At 40.0% G+C, this 25,128-nt stretch overlaps 1 protein-coding gene across 1 annotated transcript; it reads left to right on the top strand.

The window, feature by feature from the left end:
- gnaz (guanine nucleotide binding protein (G protein), alpha z polypeptide) lies at positions 1-20,164 on the top strand. Its single transcript, XM_072455369.1, has 3 exons — positions 1-392; positions 8,860-10,164; positions 17,930-20,164. Exons 2-3 carry the CDS (start codon positions 9,442-9,444, stop codon positions 18,272-18,274), a joined length of 1,068 nt encoding a protein of 355 aa, XP_072311470.1. The 5' UTR covers positions 1-392; positions 8,860-9,441; the 3' UTR covers positions 18,275-20,164.
- Positions 20,165-25,128: the final 4,964 nt, after the last annotated feature.

The following is a 25,128-nucleotide window of genomic DNA, read 5'->3' as shown; positions in this document are numbered from 1 at the left end:
TGACTTAATCCTGACCATTTCCCTTTTCTCCTCTCGGTCCCAGCTGACTCCTCCCTTCGTTTCTGCTCCGCACTCCCTCTCGCTGCCTCTGTCTCTGGCTCACACTAACACACACGCACACACACATATATACACGCCCTCCACCCCCATCGCTGCAGTGTCTCAACTGCCTCGGAGCAAACAAGAGAGGATACAGCACACAGACGCTAGTAAGAACGAGAAGCAGGGGCACGGAAAGGCTGAGCGATGTGCCAGTGTGACGCCGTGAATGCGAGGGAGCAACGAGGATGAAACAGCAGGACTAAAGCGGGATTGCACAGAGCTGTTCTCACTCCAAGGGCTTGTCTGCAGTATCCTTTTTTTTTTTTATCGGATGCTGGCTTGTGAACACGGTAAGACTACTTTACAATATACAGCTTTTTTGGTTTCTTTGGACATAGAACATGATCAAGAAACCATTTGATTGCAGCTACTCTGTGAAGAGGGAGTGGCAGTGTTTTTATTTTTTTCTGTAATGTAGCATAAGGGATGTTCAGAGATGGAACCAAGGCTTGGCTGCCCTGTCCCCTCCTCCACCCTGCTAGCTCTGTGCCAACAAATGGTGTTATTTTATGCTTGCAATTTGACTCATCACATCCCCACTGCGTCTTTGCTTGACATGGACATGCTTTTAACTAAGTGCTCAGTGCTTACCTCATATAATTACTTCAGGTTATGTAGGACAAGTGGAAGATGCATCAAAGGTATGTGAGCGCTCACGTCTGCGTCTGCGATTCTCTCCAGGCCGTGCGCTTTGAAACAGAAACAAGTCGGTAAATGATTTCCAATCAATGGGGTCGACTCGAAATATTTTATGTTGATGTTCTTATAGTGTTCACTTCCATATGGGACTTATTCTGCGACGACTGAGGTGAATTGTAGCTCATCAGGAGGAGAACAGGAACATTCACGTAGGCTCTGCCAGCGGAGCTCGCTTTCTTTGAATGGAAGAACATTTATACATTGACACTGAACTACAACCTCATCTCAATCTCATTTTCTTTATTTGCATCGGGTAGCATGCATCTATTTATGAGCACAAATCTTAAAACAGTAAGAAGGAGCCACAGGAGCGCGCGGGGCATGTTCATGTACTCAGCAGCCAACAGGATGATTTGTGACATTTTCTGTCTCAACCATCCCTCATATTTTTTGACACAGTATTAGGCTATTTTTCAATGGGGGTTCAGCGCTGTAGCATCAGGAGAGGACTGGAGCGTTCATTGCGTAGTGTATGTGTGTTTGTGTTTCATGCTCGAGAGACTCACAGAGAGAGAAAAGGAGTGCAGGGAGGGGTCGTCGGGCTTCGGGTTTAACAGTAGGGAGGCAGATGGGGCAGAGGGGCGGAGGTTGATGCAGCGGAGAACAGCACAAAGAGGCAAATAAGAAATACATTGAAAGGAGATTTGGAACAGATTGGATGACAGAAAGAGGGGAAAGACTGTGATGATTTTTATGGTGCAGATCCAGCGTTTCAGAGCATGTGACAACTAAAGAATGCGTGTGTGATAGATCCACCGACACTGAGGCCTAGACATCTGCGAAGCGAAGAAAAATGGTGGAATAAATCCTCTCTACATCTGCTATCAAAACAGAGTAGAAATTGGCATTCTTTTAAAATGTCCAGTTACGGTTTCTCAAGGGAACACAGAAAAGAATAACGATTGTGTTCCATGTATGGTGTTAAGATAAGATAAGATAAGATAATCCTTTATTGTCCACACATGGGGAAATTTCATTGTTTTATGTAATAAGCCTTAATCCAAGCGAGTGATTATGCGAGTGAATATATGTCACCAAGTGTAATAAATCTGCTAATTCATTAGCACAACTACAGTTTGATGCACCAGGGTTAGTCACAGTTATCACAGTTAAACCACAGAATACAAATCATTTCGAATCGTTTGTGAATGGCATGTAGAGTTGTTTAATATGTTTTTTACAACTCTGACTACATTTTTTTACTTATTACAATTTAAAACTAAGTCCATCGTATGTACAGAATCCCATGTGGTTACCAATCAAATGTGTATAGTTAATCATGTACAAACGTAACCACCTATGCTATACGTTAATAAATAAAACTGATTATGCTACATAATAAAAAGTGTGTAGTGTAGTAGGAATGGTCCTAAATATGTGACCTACAGGGATATGATAAGAGCAATGACAAAACGTGACTCCCCTCCAGACCTCGTGTTACAAACTCTGGCCACACCACTGGGTGATATTATGGTCCAGGACAGAGAGGACAAATGGGGTTTCACAGTGACCGTTTGCTCCCTTAGGCCTTTGCTCTGATCCATGAGCAGTTTCAGACATATTTAACCTTGCAGGTGAGCGGACCAACTACTTGGAAGATTACACATCGTTCTATTAAAGCACAATGCCAAAGGGCTAAGTCTGTTTCCCTCAGGGACCAACTTTATACAATTATTAATCAAAGATGACACTTTGTTCATGAAGAGTATAAGAATTACAGAATAATGTATTTAGGGAGAGTACAAATTAGTTGTAGAAGCAAGTGTTGTTATATGTGTGTAAGGATTGCTTTGTCACTCTATGATGTCAGGCAGGACATTGGTCTGTTTTAGCTAGCTCAGCATTTGTGTTTGTTTTGGGTGTTTAAATGCTTGCCAGTTTCTAGGGCAAAGTATCATCTGTGGACAAAGAGCGATGGTACAGTGTCTGACAGCCACATACAACACAGACAGGTGAAGTGGACTCATAAATACATTAGCACAGATAAATGCAAAAATGCAACATTTCAAACCAAGTTCAAACAGGGTTGCATGAATGAGTTTGAGGTTGAGCTACATAAAACAGTTGATTCAGTTCACCCCTCGCCTTTTTCTATGCGCTGTTGTCTGATGTTTGTTGGTTGCAGAAGACAGGGGCTTGTCTGTTTCCCTGACTCTGGAGAGTGAGAGGGCCTTACTTGGAACACTCAAATCTAAGGGGCAGAGCAGAGGGAACTAACAGAGCAACTTTGTGTTACGCTGCACACACACATAACAGCGGTCATATGACAACAATGAGGTTGTGGAAAGGGAGAGAGATGATGAGGGAGTGCTACAGCCTCCAACCAACAGCAGAGGGGAGTGAAGATAAGGTACACGATTTAGAAACACTGAGTGAAGGGACGCACCATCTTTGATTCAACCAATTGCATATTGTAGATTTTAAAGTAGCCGAAAGGCTGAAAATGAGTGATCCTAATATATTGGTGTGTATTGTAAGTTCTGTTTAGAGCATGTAGTTTAAAAAAGAAATTCAGACATTGAATGTGTTATCTTTTTTGTCAAATAGTTGGCTCTGTTTCTATCTGCTATGTGCTATCTGTATATCTGTGGGTTTTAAGAGCCTGAACGAACCCACAATTTGTATCAGCAACTAGCAAGCGCCTTTTATCATAACCAAAATGACTAATACCGTGCTTCAGTGCGTGTGAATGTATGTCAGAAAGCCTTTTGCAATAGCTCCATGGTTTTGATTAGTGTTCAAATATTTCTGTGCAAGATAAAAGTTTTGACACGCTTTGCAGGCTGTGGCTGTTTCGATCTACATCAACAATGTCGTCTCACTTCACACAGTCCACGACACAAACTCCAGCGTCCACCTTGTGCCATCTTCTCCTCTCACATCACAGTATGCACTACACACAGCTCCACTCTGCACAAACCTGCCATTGTCATCACTGACTGGTCTTGTGACTCAGTGTGACCCGTCAGATTGAAGCACACACTGAGAACACAGCCATTGAGATCAGCTACGTTCAACAGAGCATTATCACGAAAAAGCATCTAGAGCACAGAGAGCTAACCCCCAGCACATCTCCACCCTCAACAGTCTACTGTTGGAGGGAGTGGAACACAGAACACTGCACATCATTGTCTTCCTTAATGAATGTGTAATGTCCTTCAATGTGTATAGGGCAGGCATCTCTGAAGTCTGCACCAGGCTTTCAGTAACATAAAGCATGTCTCTCAACTCCAGAGATGCCAATACAAGGAAGGGAAAAAGTGCCTATGATCTGTCTCTCATAATTTATATTTGATTAGTCAATCAGTTGAGGGACAGTGCAGAAGATAGTAAAAAAAAAAAAAAAAGGAAGGAAGGAAGGAAGTAGATTCCTTTATCAGTGTCATCAATACAGGAAATGTCATCCAAAATGCAGATACAATTTAGGCAAAATCTTAAATATAACTGTGTTTACAACATTTATTTAAAATTCATCTAAAATTACATTTTAGTGAAATCTGTGGTCTCTCATTTGCTGAGTGTGGAATTGAAATGTATTAACACTTAAACACATTTATATTGCTATCTCTTGTTAAATAGATTTGTAAATCTGACATACCTTGAGGTCTGACTCACTACAGAAAACAAGCTTCCAGTGTGCAAAATGTACATGACGCTTTTCGAGTATTATTAGCTCAAACATAGAGGCCTCATACGATACAGTGCTATCTGCTGAATCTATGTTGCAACTGACATTGCTGTGATATTAATCTAACGGTTGTTAGAAGCATGACATTGACAATGTCTGCTTTTTGCTGAAGTTTAAATTTTTTATAGATGTAGCAAAATTACCGGTATTTAACTATTTACAGATTCTCACTTTAAATTTACTATGCCTAACTGACTTAAAACTGCTTTTGTTTTGTGATCTCTGCTGCAACATTCAGAGGTATTTTACAATCTAATACACATCATCTGGTCAGTTCAAATTGTCCTTTGAAATTACACAACTTTTATGAAATACATGTTGTATTTAATAAATATAAAATTCCAATGAGTCGAAAATACTCAGGTAAGCAAGTCTACAAACCGTTTCTGTGAAATTTGAGTCCCATCAGATCCTCCTTTTTGGAATTTGCTTGCTTGTGCATTGATTCTTGGAAATCCTCTCAGGCTGCGAGAATCTCCCTCACCAGTATCACATATCAGGAGTGTGGCCAATGGAAACGGAAGCAGACATATTTGAGATATGATCTGGAAAAAATAAAAAAATAAAAATGTATACACAATTATGTTTTCCATAAACTCATCAAGATGATTAAATTAATTGATTCACTGTGTGTATGCAATTTTTATTCAGATTTGGCTCAGCAACCACGTTGACTTGTAAAGTTTGCCCCTGTCAATAAGAAACAAGATTGAGCCCCCCTGGACATTCACTGCACCAAATTCGTGTCATGTGTACTCTATAAACCAATGTTGTGGTCCAAATTAGGGCTAAATCTAACTAGATTAAAACCTCATGTTTTCAATTATTTTATTTTTGCAGTTAGGCCGTAGTTATTTTATTACTTGGTTTATGGATTTTTAAATGAAATATATTGAACATGCGGGCAAAATATAAATATAATTTCAATTTTCAAAAGACGCGACGCACAGGTGAGTGTAACAGTAGATTTAGTGTGTTTTGATTCGGTAGAACAGACGCTTCTAAGTGTGCAGCCTTAGTCACGGCAAAAGGTGCTGGATAAAATGTGGTAAAAGAGTTTAAAATGTGTATTTGTTAGTTAGCGCTGCGCCTAGCAGACAAGGAAACGGGCCCGTGCGTCTTCTCATGCTCTCCCGGAGCCGTGCGCAGGGACGGAGCCGCTTTGTCCCAGACTCATGCAGGATTTTGACGAAAAATTGCTTCACACGCTCTTATCTTTTGACTTTGGCTTTTTATATTTCATTTAATGCTATTTTGCCTTGTCGGCGGTACTTTATAAAAAAAAAATGATAACAATGTATTTTATTTATATTGTAGAAATCAATCATCTAAGTGCGGATTCGTAAACCAAGTAATAAAATAACTGTGGCCTTAACTGTAACTTAAGAAACATTTCTGCAAGGGCCCGGAATTAAAAGAGAAAATGATGCTTGTTTAGCACCATCAGTCTAGGACAGTTGGTCTGTTGTTCTGACCCATGAGTGGGCCTCTCACGGTCAGGCAATTCTCTAGTCTTCACTGTTCGTCTATTTTCTTTTTCAGTTTGAACGTTAACTTTCTCAATCAGTCATACAGAAGGTGTAGAATACAATAAGTATATGGCATATTTTCTAAGCTCCTACATGCACCTTTGCGCTCTTAAAGTTAGGGTACATTACGTTATTATGGTGCTTTCAACACCTGTCCATAGGGGGCTTTTGGGTTTAGTCCAGATAGACAGGTTAAAAATTCAACACAAATATAGACAAAGGCACATTTCTTTTTAATAGAGAATTTTTGGCCCCTAGGCTTTTTAGACAGGACAGGGGAGCGTGAAATGGGAATGAGGAAGGACATGTAGTAAATTGTAAGATTTGAACTCAGAACACAGCAACCAGCTTCACATGGAGCTTGCCCCTTTTCAAACATTATATGACTAGCTCTGGCCTGACTTTAACCAGTTTCAGAGTCTTGCTGAACATGTTGGGTTTAGTCTGTAGTTTTAGGTCAGAGGGAAGAGAGTTCCATAGTCTGGACCCCTTTTAAAAGAAACTGGACTAGAGAAAATTAGTGGCAAAATTAGATTAGTTTTCATCTATTACCAGTAATAAAGTATTTGACTGCGCTTTGGTGGTCCGCCCCTGCTTCACTTTGCTGTCCTAAAGCCGAGCATGCGGACGAAAAAATCATGTGCCAAAGGGTTTGTGAGACCTATAGGTACTAGTTACATTAAATAGTTTGAGTGGGTAATACATCTTTAACCTAAATCATAATGTTGTATAAATTGAGCATGTTTTTCAGATTTATTAGATGTCACAGAATGTAGTAACTCCATTGAATAGGCATTCTTAACTTTTTTTAACCTAATTTTCTGTACAAAGTAACCTGGGGTGCATTGTCATATTGAATGTATTGTAATTTACTGAGCCCTCAAGGAAGTGCTCGTGGCCCTACTTTGGGCCCCGGCCCTAGGGTTTAGAATAGGCTCCATAGATTATGCTGCTGCAACAGATGTTAACAATAACATCGAAACTGTTATTACAGTTTGATGCGATAGAGAAAATCAGTTATCGCGAGTAAGCAGCATTCTATTCTGTGATAATTTACTTTAACCCAGTTGACAGAACTCATTCAACCTCAGTAACTGTGTTTATTATAGAGTTGATTCACCCATATGTATCCATTATGCAATATTGTTTTTAAGTGCAGTAAAATGTCATGTCTGAGTCCGGTGGTTGAGTGCTTTTGCGACACAGCACACGTATGCCAGGCGCCAAGTGCAGCCGGCCGCAGTCTTGTGAGTTTGAATCCTGACAATGTGCTGCATGTCCTCCCTTCTCTCTCATCCCCATTTCACACTGTCCTTTCCTGTCTAATAAAGCCTTTGGGCCAATCTGAAAATCATCTGAAAAGAGAGCTGGTTAACGCTAACCTGAACACTAGGCTACCGGCATATCACGCTCAGGACGTACCACGTTAGCTGCCCGGGACCACGCGTTGTGGGGCTATGACAGCGAGACCACAACAATCCCAAGTCAGGAGAGATCACATCGGAGCGTTAACAAAGCGGCGCCAGGTGACAGGCCACGGCACTAAACCACAGAAACCATTTTATGAGTAAAACTACATGATCGAATCGCATTAGCAAAAAGGACAACTACTACCTGGAGAGCGGAGGTACGTGGAGCAACACCCAGACCCAGGAAGTGCGTAGGTCAGAGGATGAATGACAAAACTGATCAACATTTTATTGGCCAACGGCCCTAATGATTAGCCAATAGGAAGTGGCATGGTCTGCCCGCAGGCCATACTGCCACATATGCAATAATTGTGACAGTATGTTCAAGTTCAATACAGGCTGCAAGCATCTTGGTCATAATGTTATTGTTTATTTAGTAACAGTTTTGACAATGACCTTTGAGAACTCACGTATTGTAACTCTGAGCAAGTAATTCTCTGTAGTTGCTCCCTGGGCTTTCTACTTTCCACACAAATAATTACTAGCGTGAAAGAAGACTTGCTTTATTGCTAACGTCAAAGAATGTGAATACTACTTTCTCTGATAGACTGCGCGGATCATTGTTTAAGATCAGTTCTACTCTTGACAGCAATTATTAAGTATTCTAAACAAATTCCCCACTTACCATTTTTTTTATGTGTGTGTGTGCATGTGCGCGCGCGTGTGTGTGTTTGTACGTGTGTGTGCGCATGTTTCTGTGCGGGTGTATGTGTGCGTGTGTGTGTATGTGTGTGTGTGCGTGTATGTGTGCGTGCGTGCGTGTGTGTGCGTGTATGTGTGTGTGTGTGTGCGTGCGTGTGTGTGTATATATATATATTTATTTTTTGCAGGGAGCAGTGGACATTATGGGAAATAAAGATCAACGTTTTTGCGGTTGTTGGATATTGAAAATTAAGAGTTGAAACCGTATTAAAATGTTACTGTTTCGCCTTAGTTCACCTCTGTGTAGTCTTGACCTTGGTTTGTTGTTTGCTAATGCACGTGTGCATGCAGTAGTGGTAAAAGGTGGGCGTGGTAAGGCAAAACAGAAGCACAGGGTGTGGACCTGCTGGTGTTAGAGCTGTGCTTACAGGACAAGGACAGTAATTCATGGGCAGTAAGGTTAGTGAACACATTATACTTCCGAATACAAAGCTTCATTGCTAAATAACCAGAAAAATGGAAAGTTCAGGATAAGGAGGTAGTCAAACTAATATCTGTTTTTGACTCCCGTTAGCCTGAAATTCAGGTAAACCAATTATTTTAGGTAAGTCATTATTCAAAAAATTTTTGTACAAAGTGGAGTTCATTGTGACACAAAAAAACATTGATCTAAATATTGTATACTTCCATTTGGACTGAACATGCTTTACTTGTTTATCTTTTTTGGCAGACTGTGAGACCTTCACGTGTGGGAGATAACATCACATCAGAAGTATCAAGACCTGAGCTGGGAATTCAAGTGAAGAAGACAAATATTGAGCTGAGGTTGATTGTTCTTAAAGATAAACGGAGGCAGCAAAACTCAGTCGCAATGTGGGAGAAGAGAGTGCGAGTGCTTCTGTCCAAAGACCTACTCCACTGATAAGACTGCAGACTCTGTTGTCCCCCGCCCCATCCAAAGCTGTTTCTTAAGGGCCCTGCTATGCACCCCTGCTCCGTTGGCCTCCATAGGCAGTCCCAATCTCAGGGCCAGGCACTGTGTGGGAATCACACCAGTCTGGCTTCTGCCCACACAGGACTCCAACTGCCTTTGAGTTAAGAATGAGATACTCCTGAATCACTCCTGTGCGCTGGCTCCTCTCTCAAGGACTAAATTGGTCTGATTCTGTGCTTTCACTGAAAGGCCGAAATATATTGAAAACACTACTCCAAGGCCGTAATAATATTTCCATTTGGAAAACACTTTATCATATTGTGTTCCCCATCAAAAAGCAGCACGTGTTCCTTTGTGCTCACCACGTGGTGGAGGACCATGGGATGCCGTCAGAGTTCGGAGGAAAAGGAAGCTGCACGGCGCTCGCGGCGAATCGACCGTCATTTGAGGTCAGAAAGCCAGCGACAGCGACGTGAAATCAAGTTACTGTTGTTAGGTACTAGTAACTCTGGGAAAAGCACCATAGTAAAACAGATGAAGATCATTCACAGCGGAGGCTTTAATCTTGAGGCCTGCAAGGAGTACAAGCCCCTAATCCTGTACAATGCCATCGACTCCCTCACTCGCATTATCCGGGCCCTCACCACTCTCAAAATTGACTTTCACAACCCTGACCGGGCCTATGATGCTGTGCAGCTCTTTGCACTCACTGGGCCCGCTGAGAGCAAGGGGGAGATCACACCAGAATTACAGGGTGTCATGAAACGTCTGTGGGCAGACTCAGGAGTCCAAGAGTGTTTTCAACGATCCAATGAATACCATTTAGAAGACAACACTGCCTACTATCTGAATGACCTGGACCGCATCTCTGCACTTGAATTCATCCCTACTGTCGAGGACATCCTACGGTCCCGTGACATGACCACAGGCATTGTGGAAAACAAGTTTACCTTCAAGGAGCTCACATTCAAGATGGTAGATGTAGGAGGACAGCGCTCAGAAAGAAAAAAGTGGATCCACTGTTTTGAGGGCGTGACTGCGATCATTTTCTGTGTAGAACTTAGTGGCTACGACCTCAAACTCTACGAAGACAACCAAACGGTAAGATTGACAAAATTATACATTACATAATTTATTACTTTATCTTCCATTTAGACAATGATTATTGGAATGGTATACCTATTAACACTTATATCGAGTTGTATTATTGTGTTAGTTCATATATCTGTAATTACTGGACCTATACACATGAAACAAAAACTGGCACAAACAGTATAAATGAACAAAAGTAAAATTATTCCTACACAATAGCCCTATGTTCCCATACGACTATATTCCCACATTTGACCGACATTTTGTTTTTATTTATTTTTTGGTGATAGTTAGAGGCTTTTTGTAGGGTTATGGTTAAGGTCAGGGCCTTGTTATTCGTTTTTGGTTAAATGAGCCTTTTAGCCGCACTAAAAATAAATACTTACTCACACCCGTAGCTCACACAGCAATCAGTGAGTTACGGGTGGATTTCAATGACAAAATACAAGGTTATTTTTTTAAGATACAAAAAGGTGTAAAAATAATAAAATACAATACAGTGCATGATATAAATATATGTATATATGGGTGAGTTAGTCTGTCACTGACAGACGGAGTTATATGTCCAGCTTCTTCCTCTCCGTAAAGGATGAAAGAAGGTCCTCAGGTGTGGCCCCCTCACTCCACAGCAGGTAGTGCCAGCTCCCTCGGGCCCTTCCTGTACTGTGCATCTGTGTTCAGTCCAGTCTCTTATGTCCTTTCCTGGGTGTTAACTTGTGAAGGGGCAGTACAGTGGAGTCTGTGGAGGTCCATCACCATCTTCTTGTTCAGCTCTGCGTTGATGAGGAGGTGGTTCAGCTGACACCAGTCCACAAAGTGCTGTGTTACTCCTCTGTATTCCACATTGTCTGTGATGTCAGTGTAGGGACGACCACACAAAGCTAGCCGGCCACTGTTGTGCAATAAGACAATATGCACCCATTGTAAAAGAATGAGAGCAGTTCCGAGTTTGCCTGTGTTTGCGCTGGTCCAAAATTACGACTAACTAAGTTAGTTGTTTATTAATTGCAGTCCAATATTTCTTCTCCAGCCAGTAATGGAGAATGATAGGGGGTCCTTGAGATATTTTCTGACTGATGAGGGGTCCCTGGCCTCAAAAAGTTTGAGAACCTGAGATGTAGCGGATTTCAACGAAAATGCAATCTTCTCGTGTTAACTCACACCCAAGCCCTGTATACTGTAACTTTACAAAACACACTTTCTGTAAATAATGTCTATGTTTTCTTTTCTAATTTCTATTAGTAATTTTGAACGTTCAATTGGGTTTAATACGCCGTTAACATTAAAGGATGCTAATCATACATTTTCAGATGCCATTTTGTTAGTGGTATTGAATTCACCCTGGTGAAACTCTCTGGTCCAGCACAACACACAACCACAATAACTACAAAAACATGAAACAGGGAAAAAATAAACTGAAAAACAAAAGGATTTGTCACACACATCCTGATCAAATACTTGGAGTGATGTCAGATCTGTAAGTCGGGCCCTTTAAGCCAAGAACTGGATACACAACCTTCCAAAAACCACTATGTTCCTCTGCCATAGCTTGTTATCAATCAAATTTCACGCTCATCCAATCTACCACTATTGTTACTCCATGAAGTCTCCACAGAGCAGATATACCATGATCACAATACCAAACATGGTGTTCCCAGCTATGTTCATGTGTCAAATCAATAATTGAAATGTATAGAGCATGTGTGTTCATGTAATTACCATCCTCAAATCCATGTAATAATCATCACCATAATTACCATGTTTAAAAACCACGTTTCAGCCGTCTATGCCTGAATTCCTCACAAACTTGAATACCGGCTGCTAAATCATGAGTAAAGAACACTTTCTTGTCATTGTACTTGATCTCTCCTCTGAATCTTGCAGCTTGCAGTACCTTTTCTTTGTCATAGTGAATAGGAACTGCATTATCAGGCCACGTGGGGGGTCGCCATCTGTTTTGCCCTCTCCAAAGTAAAAAAAGTGATCAGAACTGGAGTCGCAGATACAAGTTCCGTAACAACGGTTTCAAGGAATCCTTCAAATTGTCCTTCTCCTTGCCCTCAGGGACTCCCACGAGTCTCAGATTATTTATGGTGACCTGGACTCCAAATCTAGAAGCTTGTTTTTCATAGCCTCGTTCTTCACCTGCAGCCTTCCCATCTCAGCTCTCAGCTCCCTCACCTCCTCCGTCCAAGACTCGCTACTCCGCCTACCACACCTTCGGCCATTACACCCAGGTCAGCTTTCAGAACAACAAAGTCCAATTCAAATTTTGACCCATGTGGAGTTTTCGCCTCTTATTTGAGCTTGCATTGCCGCCATCTCACGCTGCATTGCACTTAGCATCTCCATCACCCGTTCAAGCGTTATGTCTCTCAGCCAGTCCTCTCTTCCGTCTGCTGAGCTCGCCATGCGGTGGTCTCCCAGGTTTTCCTGTGCTGTGGCTGTTGGTCACCTAGTGCCAGGGGCAGTTCTGAGATTGATGGTGTAGCATTGTAGCATTAGCTTGAGAGGCCGTTTTTTCTTAAGATTGTACGGGAGTCGGAGAGTTCTTGTCTTTGGATATCCATCTCTAAAGCGTCTGGCTCCTTGTTTTTATTAATTATTTTGGTTAACAAAATCAGCTTGATCACTTCATTCTGGAACCGGAACTTGAAAAGCATATATTTCAAATCAAGAAGTAGCCTAATGTGAAGGTTTTCAGGAGAAGGCCTTACGGCTTCTTTTCAACTTTCACTCATATTTCTCTTTTATAATGATGTTTTACCACACATTCTCCCATTCGTCATATATAATATTTTGTCTCTAAACAAATGTGTTGTCTTTTTGAGTGTGCCTACAGAAGGCTCCTTATCTTATATCTTACAAAATCTAGATCACCTAAACCGTAATTAATACACAGTGTGGCACTATTACCATTCAAACTGACAGTTTCAGATACTTACAAGCCAGACCTACATTTCAGTACCATGAAGATTTTTCAGGAAGTGTTATAGGCTTTGTTTAACCTGTAAGCTAATCATTAATGGATGCAAAACACTGTATGTTGCCATTTTCACATGTCAGAATGCTATAGTAAGCTACATAATGTAATAAAGTTGTTGCAGAAATCCCAGCATTACAGCTAACAGTGAAGATTGGGATAGTTCCGATATTTGAGCAGTTAAAGCATTTTTCCTTTGGAGTTTCACATTTGTTTATATTTGGCTGTGTACAAGTGAGTACACCTCTAAACCTGGCTGTTACCGCTAGTGTTGTTGGAGTGCGTTATGTCAGCTACATGCAGCGGTGGTCCAAGTTGACACGGTGTTCCTCAGTTGTGCTACTACAATTTAATTATAATCCAGTTAATGTTTTGTATTCTGATTTACATAGATTCTGATATTGCTTGTCTTTTTATAATAATTGAACCAATGCAAATGTATGAGACACAAATAATCTGTCTCAATAATAATAATTTACCGTAATAATGTAATGTAATAATAATTCCCCCACTGTAATTTAAATGTAGGCTACGTTTGTAAATGGGCTACAAGAATAAAGCAGAGTGCTGATGTGCCAGGTTAGAACAGGAAATCAATTACTTTTATGTTTAAAAATAAAGCAAGATGAGAAAATCCAGTGTGGTGTTAATTGAGTTCACAGAATCCCGAGGCTGTACCTGTGAGAATTAACAGATTGCCATGGCATTGTGCAGCTGAGGGAGTTCACAGGTGCTTGGAAAATATGTTGTTAAATATTAAATTAATGTAACATTTAAAATTATTTGAACACTTTATTAAATAATAAATTACGATTTTAGGCTTGTAAGATGAGCTGCTGTGTTTGAGATCTCTCAGTTCTAGTCCTGGAGTCGTTGCTTGTGCACAGCAATGGACACTGGGTTGTAGAGGCTTTAAAGAAGCATCTTAAATTTCTGATGATGCTGTAAAAACTGTGCCTCCCTTACAGTCCCTGACTTTCTCTGCTTCGCCCCAGCTCACGGACAAAGCTTTTTCTCACCTTTGTCACTCTTCTCACTAGCGCTGAAGACAGATGATCCAGACAAATCACAGGCAAACTCTTTTATCAGGACTTTTCAATTTTGTTTAGGCCTACAGAAAATTTTGGTTTATCGAAAGAATGGCAATGAATTAGAGCACGTAGGAGGGCTTGTGTGTAAAATGCATTGTGAAAACTATGCTATAAGCAATTATGAAAACTAGGTAGGGCTGTATGCCGGCTAATTGAAATTTGTCTACAAGGCCCACTATAGTTTATGTGCCCTGATAAAATCAATATCACAAGAACCTGACGCCCAATATGTACAGTGCAAGGTTTGCCTTATGGAGTGTTGTTACTGTCTCTCACACACGCAACACCCATTCTTCAGCCCACATCAGAAGGAAAAGGCTCAAAATTCACTCAAAATGGGAGAGACAACCAGTGTGGGAGTTTAGAAACTTCCAAAATACTGGCCATATTGCTCGCCCCAGCACTCATGAAGCCCCCTGCTGGCCGAGGCCCAGGGCTGCAGCATACAGTATGAGGCCAACTCCTAAGATGGCCTCGACTATAACTGCTGAATCCGTGCAATAATAATACAATAATAATGTCTTTGACTTTTAGATATATTATTTTACTTGATTCCTCCCAGTTATCACCCCGAGTCTTAGTAACCTTCACTCAAAGTCATCAACATAAAAACCAAAGTCAGCACCTGAGCAAGACCATGTCCAACACCAATGCACTAACTCACACAAAACAGGGCCTACTGTAATAATTGCAGTAGAACATTTACCCGTCAACCCATTCCCTGATGCATTTTCCTTGTCCCATTCCCATCCCTGTCTTCATAATGAATCGTTGTCATGGTTACTGTTGCTTAGCAACAGGCCAGTCAAATGCTCCTAATCCTGTGCTGCTGACAGTGAGCTGTGACTAGGAAAGTGGGGATGAGAAGCGCAGTGGAGGGAAGTGAAAGGGGAGGGGCTTTAAAAAACACTTATGAAATGTATATGAGCATGATTATGTGTTTGTGTGTGTATTATTGATGTGGACAGCAGGTGTGTACAGAACAGGGGTTCTTGCAAATAAATGTGTAAGTGGAAAAAAAAGCTATAAAACATGGTCGGAGTTACCTATAAATCATCCATAAGAAAGCATTTTAAGGGTTATTTTATTGAGATGCAATTAACTCGGGTAAAATGTGGGTATTAATGATCAAATGGGAGCAAAATCACCCTTATGGGTTGATTCCACAATGTATGTCCACACTACACATACTGCACTACTACGCTACAGACATCTCTGACTGAGGGCGCAGACCCTTGCTTACCCTTGTGTTTTGTCTCCTCACGGGTGCACTGCACATGGCTGTGGAGCCCTGAGGAGCTCGAGAAGAAAATATGCAGAGACCGTGGGCATCACAACCATTTCAGATGTGGAAGTAACAAATAGAGTTGGGTGTATGACAGGAAAGGGGGTGTAGGTTTCTTATGGCTGGATGAAGTGCCTTTAAAATCATGACTCAAAGACACCCCTGTTCATGTTAAAAAAAACTTTCCATGATAAAATACAAAACTGATGAGGGTTAAATGTGGATTGTGTCATAACTTTGGAGAACAAAGTTAATTGATTTAATTTATCCCAATCTAAAGTCTTAAACTCCTGCTCGTCTTGTTGCTGTTCACTTAAGCTCTTGGAATGAAATATATAGGTCTCATTTACTCATTTTGGAGACAGTAAATCATAAATGAAGCCATCTATAAGTAAAACATTCTGTTGTAGGCTTGCAGTAAAGGAATCCACTGTATTCAATGTCATTAATGCGATGAAACTACCCAAGTGATCTTTAACCTTATTTCAGACAAACTTATTGTGCCACTGGCTGCTTCCTTCCCTGCCCAGCACAGTAACTACAAGCCATGCAGGCCTCTCCCCCTTAACGCTTTGGTGAGCACAGTACAGAGAAGGGACCCAAGAGCTCACTATATCATAGTTAACATAAAAGAAGGATTTTCAAGGCAATATGCATGATTAGCAAATACAAAAGCGGGAGAGGGAAACAAAGTGGTTGTCAGATTTCACATCGTAAAGAGCAGACTAGCTGTGAAAAGTGGGAGTGCAAATCGCACCGGTGGAGAAATATGTATTCTTAAGTGCAGAACACCCCTGTTTATTATGTAGATCGCTTTCAGTTTTCACATGTTTTTTTCTCCACCACAAGAGTAATCAAGCATTAAACTGTTACGTGAAAGTTAACAGCCAATGGAGTCCAAATATCAAAGGAACAACAACAACTCCACTGTCATCCACTTTGACAGTTATAAGCATAACATAATAATATTTTAAAAAGGATCTTTGGCAATATCATTCTAACCAAATCCAGACAGACTTGAGTAGACGCCTCATGGAGCACCAGCCCCACACCACAGCACATGTTGGATGTGTTAAAAGCATTACTTTATGCTAGTTCCTAACTTTACTCCTAATGGAAATATAGCTGCATTAACTCATCTTAATGAAGTGCTCTACCTCTAGAGTCGTCTGACAGGAGGAGGCGAGGGGAAGCAGAGTGGGCCACAGCACCAGTAGGTGTTTAAAGCAAAGGAAGGAAGTCTGAAGCCTCAGTCCTCCTGGGTTCTTTCACTTCCTCCTGTTCTCCGGCTTCCCATTAACAAACTTACTGTAAGAGCGCCTCATTGGCCGGTGCAGAGGCTGGGGACTCCCACAGCTCAGCTGGCTGTCTCCTGCCCAGTTCTGTCTCCCAGCATCGAGGCTCTTGTTTTTCTAACTGTGAGATGAGAAGTCAAACAGCATGTCAGACTCTGTGTGCACATTTATTTAGGATCAAGTTATATTCTACAGAAAATGGTAAATCAGACAGATATAGAAAGTTCAATTAACATTTTGGTTTACCACATTTTATTTTTTCACTTGCACTTCCAACAGAAATAAATCAGGGTTTACTCCTTTCTGTATTTTTTGATGCAGAGAGATCTTGTGATTTGCTCAGAGCATCATGTTGTTTCTGTAACCTTTCAAGCAACAGCCTTGCATCTGACAACCTTCCAGTCACAAGCTCCTGGCTAGTCGCCACATGCCAGCAGCTGCCATGAGCAGATCAACTTTCTCTTTATTCCCTTTCTCTTATACATTGAAAGTCATATGAGCCCCGGCAGTATTGACGCATGCACACATGCGCATGAGTGAAGAGGAATGCTTTTTGTAAGAATACAGCAAACATATACCTCTTAAAGCCTGAACACCAATATTTTGCTCAATGATGCTTGCTGTAAAACCTTAAAATTTTAAGTGATTGATTAATTTTACTGGATGAACATAAACGTCTTTAGTTTGTCTCTAGTATAAACACATTGCTCATGTCCAGTATTTCTGCTGACATCCACAATGTCATATAGAATTTCTTTAGTTGCAGTACATCATTTATAGCCATGGCCACATACTTCTGTAACAGTTTGTCGAGTCTACTGAGTAATTAGAAATATATATTCCTTGACTCAATAAAGGATTGTGAGAAAAGTAAGAGGTGATTGTAGGAGTTCAAACTCAGGTCTTCAACTGTCTTCTTCTGTTGACATAACAGAAAAACTGAACCTTTGGCTAGTCAGCTGGTTGGCTGGGATATGTTCTGGTTCACTTTACTTTTCTTTACTCCCCTGAATACATTTTAACATGACTGCAAATGTTTCCTTATTCTACATTGATTACATGATATATGTTTATGGAAAGAAGGGGTTTTAATATTGTCTTGTTTTTTCATCCCACACAGAGTCGTATGGCAGAAAGTTTGCGTCTGTTTGACTCCATTTGCAACAACAACTGGTTCACCAACACGTCTCTTATCCTGTTCCTCAACAAGAAGGACCTGCTGGCTGAGAAGATCAAACGTATTCCTTTAACAGTATGCTTCCCAGACTACAAAGGTCAAAACACCTATGAGGAGGCAGCTGTCTATGTGCAGCGGCAGTTTGAGGACCTTAACCGCAACAAGGAAACCAAGGAAATCTATTCGCACTTCACCTGTGCCACTGACACCAGCAACATCCAGTTTGTGTTCGACGCTGTCACGGACGTGATCATCCAGAATAATCTCAAGTACATTGGTTTGTGCTAGGATCTGACTGGGGGATGGGATTTGGGAGGGGAATTCAGACCTCTGCACACCAGCTAGCCAGCCATTGGGCAGGTTTTACAGACAGCCTAGTGTTTTATCTCCACTGAGAGCTGCAGCAGAGAACTTTATAGAACTGTGGTTACAAGGTGCTCTGACAGATACTACTGTAGAGTCAATGTGTTCAGCTGAGGCTAAAGAGCTGATGGTCCACACAAGATGGGTATCCCCCTTTGTGTTTGCACTGAATATGAGTATGCAGAGACACCCAAATACCCACACACACACACACACACACGTACTTTTCTGTTTGCTCACACATGGTCTTTGGATAACAGTCAAGTACTTCTATATGTGGCAACAGTGGAGTTGTTCAACATCTGTCCCTAGTCGACCAAACCAGACTAAACTGGGGCTTTCCAGTTACTTTGGTCTCTTGTTTTATTTTGCCTGTGTCAATTAATGCTGCATTACAACTCAAATCAAATATTAATGTTCTCTTTTGAATTTTCACCCAACAATTAAGCAGTGAGTGCACTTGATGTGATGTTAGGAGCATTGTATGTCTGAAAAAATGTCAGTAGACATTACGATGTCACAGGTATTTTGCCTGAAAGAGGAAACTGCCACACTTTAAACCCAAGTGAATATTCTTCTTCAAAAGACTTAGTTTGACCCACATTCGTAGCTCTGTTCAGTTCAGATTCTATCATTTTTTATTTATTTTCCCTTGTACCTGAAAGGTGTTACTCAAGTTGAGTCAAAAGTATTAAATGTCATACCATTGTCCATCCAAAAGACAAACAGTGCCAAGATCAGATTGTAAATAAACACAGATCCTATCTACAACATTTGTTTTTATGGACAAATATTTTAAACATGCATGGTTTTGTTACTTTGGGATACTAATATATTTTATTTTGAATTTTGTTTCTCTATTCTTAGGTAAATAATATATTCCCAAAAATCTATATAAAAGTCAAACACTGTGTACGATTGTACAGTTAAGAGAGGAATTTATTGAAAAGAGATATATAAATATAAAGTGGTCAAATAATATTCTAATAATGGTGAAGATGGCTGTGATGCTAAAGACAAAGTGAAATACACATCACAGAATAAGCATGAGAAAAGCTCAAAGGAGAACAAGACTGTAGAAAAAAAAGAAAACGTTCAAAGCTCAAGCTTCCTCCCATTATCGACGTGGAAAGTTGTTCAAGTCAATCAGATGACGTGTAAATATACTCTGTAAGGTACACTCTGCGTAAACAAATAAAGATGACAATGGTATACTGAAAGGGGTGGAGACAGAGCATGTAAGGATGAGTGGAAAGACTAAATCTTCCTCTCACCCTTTTAAAACTGCTGATTTGCAAAACAACTGTGTTAAGGGCTCAAGGCTTGACTTTACAGGATGTCCAAACCAACAAAAAACAGCAATTAAAAATATAATTAAAAAGGACATTAAAAATGAATAAAACAACTTATGCAAATTTCTATGGTGTTGTATGGTTTTGAGTGCTGGTTGTGTCCAATATGCTAACAACTTTTCTTGTTTAATTTTGATGTGTGAGAGTGGTTCTTGTCTGAAAGCATCATGTCTTTTGGCCCAAATCATTCCTCTCTAATTTTATGTGCATGGCAAACAAGTTCTCTTCATTTGAATGATTTGGCAAAAGTGCTCAGTCACAGTCATAAGGGAAATCTTTGCAACAACATGGGTTGGCTTTATCTTTTAATCTAGTGACGGTTACCAAAAACCCAACATTCTTACTTGTAATTATAATCCAACTCTGAACCGACAAAGAAGGGCCACAAAGATGTGCTGGACTGACAAGAGCCTACAGTGTTCATGGTGAACTGCTGTATGGTATAAAAATGCTCAACACCTCCTGTCTTTCTTATTATTTCAGAATTGCGCTGCATCAAAATATTTGTCACTTTGAAAAGAACACACTGTCCAAATTCATTCTGCGTGCTCCTCTGTCCAAGATCATGACATAATAAGCGTTTGTCCTCATCGTACAATGTAGCTACTGGGGCAGCAGTAATGCAGACATAAAGTATGCAATTAAATTACTCCTGAATGAACTTGGCCTATGAGTGATGTGGTGACAATGTATGTCCAGATTCCTCTCTAATTGGTGGCTAAACCCCAGCTGACCCAAGATGTTTTTGAAGCAGTCACGGTTAAGCATTAAAGAAGTTAAAGGTACAATTAGATTTACAGTTTAGCAGGAGCTGATCTTCTGAGTACATGAAAACACACAGGCGTTCTTTACACACTCTCTAAAAACAAGTTGTAAAAAGAGTCCTGCTGTGGATGAACAGTTCTCATGGGTCAGGTGACTGTAATGTGGACACTACACTAGCTGATGAATCATTACCAGCTCAATGGTCAATCAGTGTTTGGAAACATGTTTTCAAGTCACATCCCCATTCACTTTGTGGAGTCACAAGGAGAATTTGTGTAGGAAATGGACATTAATATAATCTGGTTATAGAGAGTTTCGCTGAAATCATGCCTCGTGACAATCATGTGATAGGGGTTGGTTGCCAACAATAAAAAAATGAAACTAAATGGGAGTAAAGATTCATATAATTCACATTCAGTCATCAAACATCTATTAACAGGAATGTTTATAACTGACCTTGTTTGCAAAGAAGCTGATGTTTGGTGGCCCAGGAGCAAACATGACCTCAAAACGATAAGGCCAAACTGAAGCAAAACAAAGTCCATTTTCATTCAATCAACATTGAACATAAATGTGTGTAATAATGTACATATCAACATCTGATTCTTCAAATGAAAGGAACAAAAAACATACACTCAAACTACACCAATATATTTCAGTATTTCAATACTTTTCTTTATGTAGAACTGTGGGAAATGACGATTTATATACTGTAATGAAGTCGGGCTGCACATTATCTTGGAATTGAATTGAAATTGCAAATTGAATAGGGGCAATTATCAAAGACCATATTTATTCAATTGATAGCATGTCCTTGTATAACAAAAAATGTTAAAAAATAACAACTTTCAACCCTCTGAACAGTATCCTATTTTTTTCTTTTTTAAACACACCATAAATATAAACAAACACGTGCCAGCAAAACTGCAGATCAATTTAAAAACAACAAGATTCAAAATCATGTAGGTCTGTAGTGAAGTACACTCAAATGTGCAGGAAATGTTCTCTCTTCATACATGACAGGACATTCTTTGTTGACCTTGGAGGTGTTGCAGACCCATACATGAAGTCCTACATGATCTCTTTACTGGACCTATCCTTAGTTACTCTCACTCCACTCCTCAGTAACCTCCATAACTGACTTAAACCATAACCTCTTCTGGCCTCCTCAGTTTTGCTCTTAGCTCATCTATCTGCCCCCACCTTTTCTTTGGCTGCGAACTGTCAGGAAGAGACACTGCCAAAGCCTTGCAGCAGTCACAAAAATCCACCAATCTGAAGTCCTAAAATCACATGAGCAGAGCGCTGATCCTATTGCTTTCATCTGGCTGTGAACCATCTGTCTTTGACTCGTTATACCACTGGTCTCACAAAACGGCTTCTTGACCGCTCTGACATCCATTATACTTGCTTCACTTTCACACTCCCTGCCATGAGCTTAGTTTTCTAATAAAACCTGGACTCACGGTAATACTCAATAAAAAATAATTCTGTGTTTGTTATGTTTTTTTAAATATCTGAAGTAAATACAGACCACAATCTTTGTCTGCCTCAAGGGCATGTCGTGTGCTGTGAATCGTCTCGTGAGGCTGTGTGGAAAATGAAACATTCAAACCAAGAGCGTGTGATTGCGTGCTGCCTGACCGACACACATACCTGGATTTTTCATTCAAATGGTGCTCAGGGGGCTCAGTGAAGCCTGGAAGGAATATCAAAGTTAAAACAATTAAAAACACATGTGAAAATCTGTTTCTAAAACTAGTCTTTTTTAATCATTTCTATAAAAATATATTAGAGGTGGGCAATATAGTCAAATTTAGAATGATTATACCGCACATTTTGTTTTGAAGATATGCAAGTATCAAGTTTATCATTTATGTTAAAAAATGTTAAATTGTTATTATTAAAGTGATATATATAAGCGTATAAAGTGATATACACTTTTGTTGCACTTATGCTATAAACTTTACAAATAATTCATCCTTGTCTGATGATTAAACCTCAACTAATACATTTAAAGACATATTTTAACACATTTCTGTTGGTTTCTCTGAACATCGTTATTGGAATATTAAATAAAATATATGTAAAGATGTACCTTCTAGTCAATATTGCCCACCTAAAGCCAAAACTACTTTTTTGCTGCGTTCTCGGGAGAGACTCCAGCTCCAGCAGTTCAAATTGTACCAAAAATGTAGAATGAGTCCTCTTAAACTACTAGACAAAGGATTTATTACTAAATTTAACATCAGGTATTTCTTAATCAATTTTGCAATAGGCCAAGTATGTCACTCGAGTATTTGGTTGAATGTTTAGTTATGATGGCAATTTGAGTGCAGTTCTTCTAAAATTGCCAATCCTTAATAATTGGTTTAATGTTTTGTTTGATGCATTGTTGTTTAATTAATACACATAAAATCCAGCTGCTACCATTCCCTACTTTATCTCTGTGTATCTTCATTTCCATGACCCTCGTTTTTCCTAGCCCTCTTGAAGTCCTGATTCATGTCCAACCAAAGTTTTCATAGTCATATGTTCCATTACTTCACTACAAATAGAAAGATACTATTTCACAGGAACAATCCACCTTTAATTAATGCACACTATCCACTTTCCTGTTCTGGGCTTTCTTCTTTTCAGCTGGCATTCTTCATTACACCAGAGAATCTTATATTATAAATGATGAAAATAGCCTAATAGCCTTAAAGTGTACAGTATATGACAAAGCATAGTGAACATGATTATATTTATGGTTTTAAACATACACTTGGCCTATTTTTCGCCCAGTTTGACAATTTTGGTGATGTTTTTAATGTTACTTCCTGGTTGGACATGAGCAGCAGAGGTGACATAGGTAGAGGCAATTCCAAGACTGCTACCTAGCAGCCAGACTGTAAACAAGGGCCATAAAGAATGAACACATAATAATACCTGATAACACTTTAATTATGTTGGAAGTTGGTTTAAACTGTCAGAGAAATGTGTCAGATGTGTGTAAAGTGTCTTTGCATGTGTGATAGTTGGTAATTCTGTTTTAGAACCACAGGACTAAGCTCTACTTCCTGTCATTTTCAACTTTTATATTGAACTATTTCTTCACTAAGTGCCACTTGACTGATGTAAAACTATGATACATATTTACCACAGGTTCTATCCCACCAAAGTAATCATTTGAAAAACATGAGAACCTTTATATGGACTTTAGGGCTACGGGGAAAATAATAAACACAAACTATGTTAAAACTATGTGTGGCTATAATAATACATTTGCAAAGAACTTGTAGCCTTTTGCTTCATGGAAATCTAAAAGTAGGCCTATATTCAGGGGTGCTAAAGCAGGAGACCACACAAAACAACCCTAATTTTCACCAAGAATGGGCCCTTTACGTGGTCCTAAAAAGGCCCGTTGCACACATGGCTGATTTCATGAGCTCAAGGTAAGTTTCATCTGTAAAACACATTGAAACAAACCTATGCTTCTTTGTAAATGTTGCTTTTCCATCTTTAAAAAGTGATGCAGTCAGACATTGTGCGTAGGCCTGCAGTAGGCTTTAATTAGTGGGGATTGATGTGTTATTAAGGCCCATTAACTAAGGTTATTTGTGCAGGAGGGCTTACCACGTGGTGTTGTTAGCTTTAGCAGAACGGTTTTAACCAAATTAAATGAAAAGGCAATAAAACATACTTATAGGCAACTTACCCCTGCCAAAGTGGTCGTCTCCTTTACAAATGACTAGAACATCTAATACTTTATATAGTTCTGGTTCACTCTCCCTTCGGCCTTCTTCATGTCTGTAAAAGGAAAGAGGAAACAAAAACACAGAGTAAATCATCTGGGGGTTGAGGGAAAGAAAAATATCAAATAATCTTCTCATATAACCGCTTTCGTGTGGGTTTATAGAGTAAAGCAATGGCCGTAGTCGATTATAAAGCCCTCAGCAGCAAACCTAGGAGACATAACTGGTCTCGCGGCGGCAAATGATCCATTTAACGACATAATGTTACACTGCGTTTATTATTTATGTCACTCAAGAATCATGAGCATCAGCTACGTCTCCAAAAGAATGAAGTAAAGACATTTCCTGGCAGAATAGGCTTCAGGAGGGACACGTGCACTTGCGCCCCCTGGTGGTCGCTGCTCGCCTCCTGACGTGAGAAGGTCTATGGAGTTGACCTACAAACCACAGCAGTGATCTATCTGATGAGGTGTTTGTCCTTCATCCAAATGTCATCTCATTTATTCTGAGGTCACGAAATGATTCAAAGTGGGTCAGTTTAAATGTGAGCGTAGCCTCGCCATCATCATTCTTGAACTCAAAGTTTTGATTGACGCTTCAGTAATCACGTATTGTCCTGCAAGTGCTCAGGTAATTCCCGTCCTCACCTACCCCCTATCCCCGCCCACATCTTGGTACTTAGTTATGATTTTTCACTCCGAGTGATGAGCGTAGAGTTCTAAATGCCACTTTAGCCACTTTTCTCGACATGGCGGTTTGAAAATAATGAACAAAATGTGAAATGCTGATCTACTGATGTGAAAGTTCAATAATAAGAGAATAACATGTCTCCTGTTAAAGTGCACAATGTAACTTTTCTGGTAGAAGATCCACTTGTTTCTTCTCTACTTATCTCTACTTTGCCTGTAATTTTCCACAGTATGGC

This window comes from Eucyclogobius newberryi, unplaced genomic scaffold (assembly GCF_026437365.1).
Source record: "Eucyclogobius newberryi isolate DKJ021-1_F unplaced genomic scaffold, fEucNew1.0.hap1 SCAF_2, whole genome shotgun sequence".
In the NCBI taxonomy this organism is placed as follows: Eukaryota; Metazoa; Chordata; class Actinopteri; order Gobiiformes; family Gobiidae; genus Eucyclogobius; species Eucyclogobius newberryi.
The sequence above is the reverse complement of the archived record's forward strand: the minus strand, read 5'-3'. Positions and strand labels throughout refer to the sequence as shown.